Raw genomic sequence first — 3,731 nt, 5'->3', positions numbered from 1 at the left:
TTGAATTTTTGTTTGCAAGCGTTTCAACCATAAAATGGTATTATTGTATTTTCGTTTATTAAGCAATCAATTATAGAAATACTGTATTGACTAATTAAAAAGATATGTGCATGACAAAGATACAGCTTTCTCCAATAGGGCAAAGATGATGATAAACAAGTTGTTAGGCCAGACAGCTTACACATATTGTACGTATTATTTACAAACTTTGTTTGTTTAAGGAGAAAAACATCAATGGTAACAGAAATTGATGATGTGACATTACCAATAAAGAGGAGTATGGATCTTAAATTTTAATGTCCCAAAACTCTCTTAATTTCTCTTTGTTAATATTGCAACATATATTGCAAGAAAGTTAATTTTTTTAGACGAATTAGTCAAAATTCAAAAAAAAAAAAAAAAAGATTAATTTGTCAAAATTCAAAAGAAAAAGATGAATTTGTCCCTACCAGTGCCCACTGATTTTGTGAAAGGCAGCTATCAAATCAATTATTGTCCTCTCTTATTTTCTCAACAAAACTTATACATACAAAGATAAAAATGATTGATATGGAGAAAGAAAAAAGATAGAAATACAATTACTATAATATAATACATAATAGCTAGTTAAAAAAAAAATTATTGCAATAGACTTGATGTATCTGTCCTAAATTACAATACTCCAATTATGTCTTGCAATTAACCTACTTAATTTGTTGACACAATTTTAAACTATTACCCATAATTCAATAGAGAACCTTGTTGACAATTGGGCGTGCTTTACACATGGCTTCCAATGGCACAAATTTAGGCATGGTAATTCCTTTACCTTCAGTCATATCAATCTCCTTCTCACTAACTCTCTCCCACTCAAAGCATTGAATCAATGACCCAAGAGTCAAGCCCACCACACGTTGGGCCAAGCCCGCTCCAGGACAAGCCCTTCTTCCCAGCCCAAATGGCATGAGCTTGTGTGACTCATCCACACCACTTTCGAACCTCTCAGGCTTAAATCTTTCGGGCTCATCCCACAACTTTGGGTCTCTATGTATGGCCCATGCATTGACCAATACCATCGTGCCACGTGGAACATCGAATCCCCCAACAATGCAGTCATCAGATGAGAAATGCGGGAGTAGCAACGGTACTGATGGGTACAATCTGAGAGTCTCAGAGATGATGCTTTGGAGGTAAGGTAGTTTGGAAATTTCAGGTTCATCCACTAAGCGTTCTTGGCCAAGTTTAGTATCCAATTCGGCTCTAACCTTTTTCAACACATGAGGATTGTTGAGCAAATTGGACATGGCCCATTCCAATGTCACTGCTGATGTATCGGTACCCGCCAATAACAAGACCTGAAAATTGGTAGAAAAATAATTTTATGTATTGCCACATGGCTTTATATGAGTAATTACATTTGAAGTGCAATTATTAGTGACAACATAGTTAATTAAAAGGATAAATTAACATAGGATGCGTGATAAGCATCCTATGTAACCTTTAGTACACCTATTGTTAAAATATAACAATAAAGTAATATTTGTAACATTTAGGTCACTTAGCTTATTTAGTTTAGTTTTAGTTTTAGTTTTTTTTAGTTTTGTTCGTTTTGAATTTTCTTCTCTCAAATTCTTATAAAGTGTAATATATGAAAATATGTCAGCAGTCGCAGTCGCAGTTTTAGTTTTAGTATCTTTGGTATATAAAACTTATATTTGTTCAAAGTGTAATGAAAATATGTCAACAGTTGCAGTTTTAGTTTTAGTATCTTTGGTATATAAAACTTATAAATGTTCAAAGTGTAATGAAAATATGTCAACAGTCGCAGCTTCAGTTCGCAGACTACAGTCTCAGTTTTCTAATGCAGTTGTAGTTCGTAAACTGCAGTTTCAGTTTTCTGACGCAATTAAAGTTCGCAGTTTCAGTTTGGCGCTTGTTGGAGCTGTTTTGGGTAGACTAAGCTTGTGTTATTTTCATTTTTTAATTTTGAGTGAGTTGGACTTATATTAATTTTAGTTTTTATTTTGGATGAGTTGGGCTTGTGTTAGGATTGTCTTTCTAGAATGTGACTTAGAAGTTAAATTTGTGTGTAGTTTTGATTAAGTTTTTGTTGTTGTTAGTTCCTTGAAATTAAGGCACTCTAGTTAAAATATCACAATGAGGTAATGAGTTTGCTAAAATGCACAATGAGGTTGCTAAATGCTAAATGCTAAATGCTATACCTAAAATATCAGTTTTTGATAAATAAAAAATCAACTGCAACTGTGCTTGTGTGCTAAATGCTAAAATAGCACAAAAATTTAGCATAACAATATACACTCCGGCCAAGAAAATGGTGGGACCCAAGTAGAAAAATTATTTAAATTAGTGCATGTGGACAGTTTTTGATCGTCTTTATGGAGAATTCATTTCTTATTAAGATATAGATTTTCCATCATTTATTTATTAAAAATAAATAAATGCATGCGGCAAATGCAAAAGCAGAGTTTGCTAAGAGAGAGAGAGAGAGAGAGAGAGAGAGAATTTGTACTAACCATAATAAGCCCCTTGATAATTTGATCGGTGTAGTACTCTGGCTGTGACTCCTGCAGAGAAAGCAAATGGTCGATCATGGTGTTGGACGAATTTCCACCCTCCGATTTACTCTTACTGCGATGCTCATCAATCAGACCTTGCAAGAACCCATCTATCCTCTTGGCCAAGTTCATCACCTTCTTCTCATACCCACCTCTCCCAATCCAATTCAAGATGGGCAAGAAATCCCCTGCGTTCTCGATGCCGCTGTAATGAAACGCCTCCGACATGATCTCCCTGAACTGCCTGGCCTTGTCATCCTTGTCCACCGCCACGTCATCGCCGTAGTACCTCTTCCCCGCCACCATCGTCATTATGATGTTGAAGGTCAGCTCGGAAAACATCGACTTGAGCTCCACTTTCGTCATGTCTTGAAGCGAGTTTTTGGAGAGTTTTCGGAGCAAGTGTCTGACTTGGTCCTTTCGGATGCCGGAGAAGTTATTGAGCCGGCCGGAGGAGAAGATCTCAATGGCGCCAATGCGGCGGAGGTTGCGCCAGTGGTCGCCATAAGGGGCCAATGTCATGATGGTGTAGTTGTAGCCGAGATGCTTGCCCAGGAGGGGGCGAGGGCGGTTTGCCAAAACGATGTCGTTGGTGGTGAAACATTCTTCTACTGCTGAGGAAGATGAGATTATAACCACGCGACGCGAGCCAAGCCAGAGAGAGAAAATGGGGCCGTGTTTTTGAGAGAGGCGGTGGAAGGTGCGGTGGACTGGGGTTTTTAGAAGGTGGAGGTGGCCGATGATTGGGAGGGAGAGTGGGCTTGGTGGGAGATTTGTGTAACGGCGTCGTTTTGATTGGAGTAGGAACTTGAAAGTGAAGAGGAAGAGGATAAGGGAGAGGGATGTGTAGAACACGATAACTTCCATGATGAAGTTGCTTTTGCTTGGCTCATATAATTGGTTTGGCTTGTTTTGGCTTTTGCTTGGTTTGATGAGGTTGGGTTAATATAAATGTGGTATTTATAAGTAATGAAAAGAATAGCGAGTGCTACGTGGGTCTTTGGTTGTCAAAGTCATCTGGATGATTCGAGATGCAATACATTAATAGGGAGTGTTTTCTTTTGTTTTGCATGTATCCTGTCCTCTCTAGGCGTTGGCATGTTACATCACGTTCACGCCAGGAAATCAATGCATGCGTCAGTGAATACGTGATGCAATTTGTATTGCATGTGACAG

The 3,731-nt window shown here is 38.1% G+C and overlaps 1 protein-coding gene across 1 annotated transcript; it reads right to left on the bottom strand.

Annotated features, from left to right (window-relative positions):
- Positions 1–478: 478 nt before the first annotated feature.
- LOC147292833 (cytochrome P450 81Q32-like) lies at positions 479–3,502 on the bottom strand. The gene is made up of 2 exons (XM_086231558.1): positions 2,514–3,502; positions 479–1,334 (listed from the first exon to the last, which is right to left on the bottom strand). Exons 1-2 carry the CDS (start codon positions 3,420–3,422, stop codon positions 726–728), a joined length of 1,518 nt encoding a protein of 505 aa, XP_086087684.1. The 5' UTR covers positions 3,423–3,502; the 3' UTR covers positions 479–725.
- Positions 3,503–3,731: the final 229 nt, after the last annotated feature.

The sequence above is a fragment of the Dryas octopetala genome, chromosome 2 (assembly GCF_963921425.1).
Source record: "Dryas octopetala chromosome 2, drDryOcto1.1, whole genome shotgun sequence".
Taxonomy (NCBI): domain Eukaryota; kingdom Viridiplantae; phylum Streptophyta; class Magnoliopsida; order Rosales; family Rosaceae; genus Dryas; species Dryas octopetala.
Note: the sequence above shows the minus strand (reverse complement) of the source record. Positions and strands in the feature narration are given on the sequence as shown.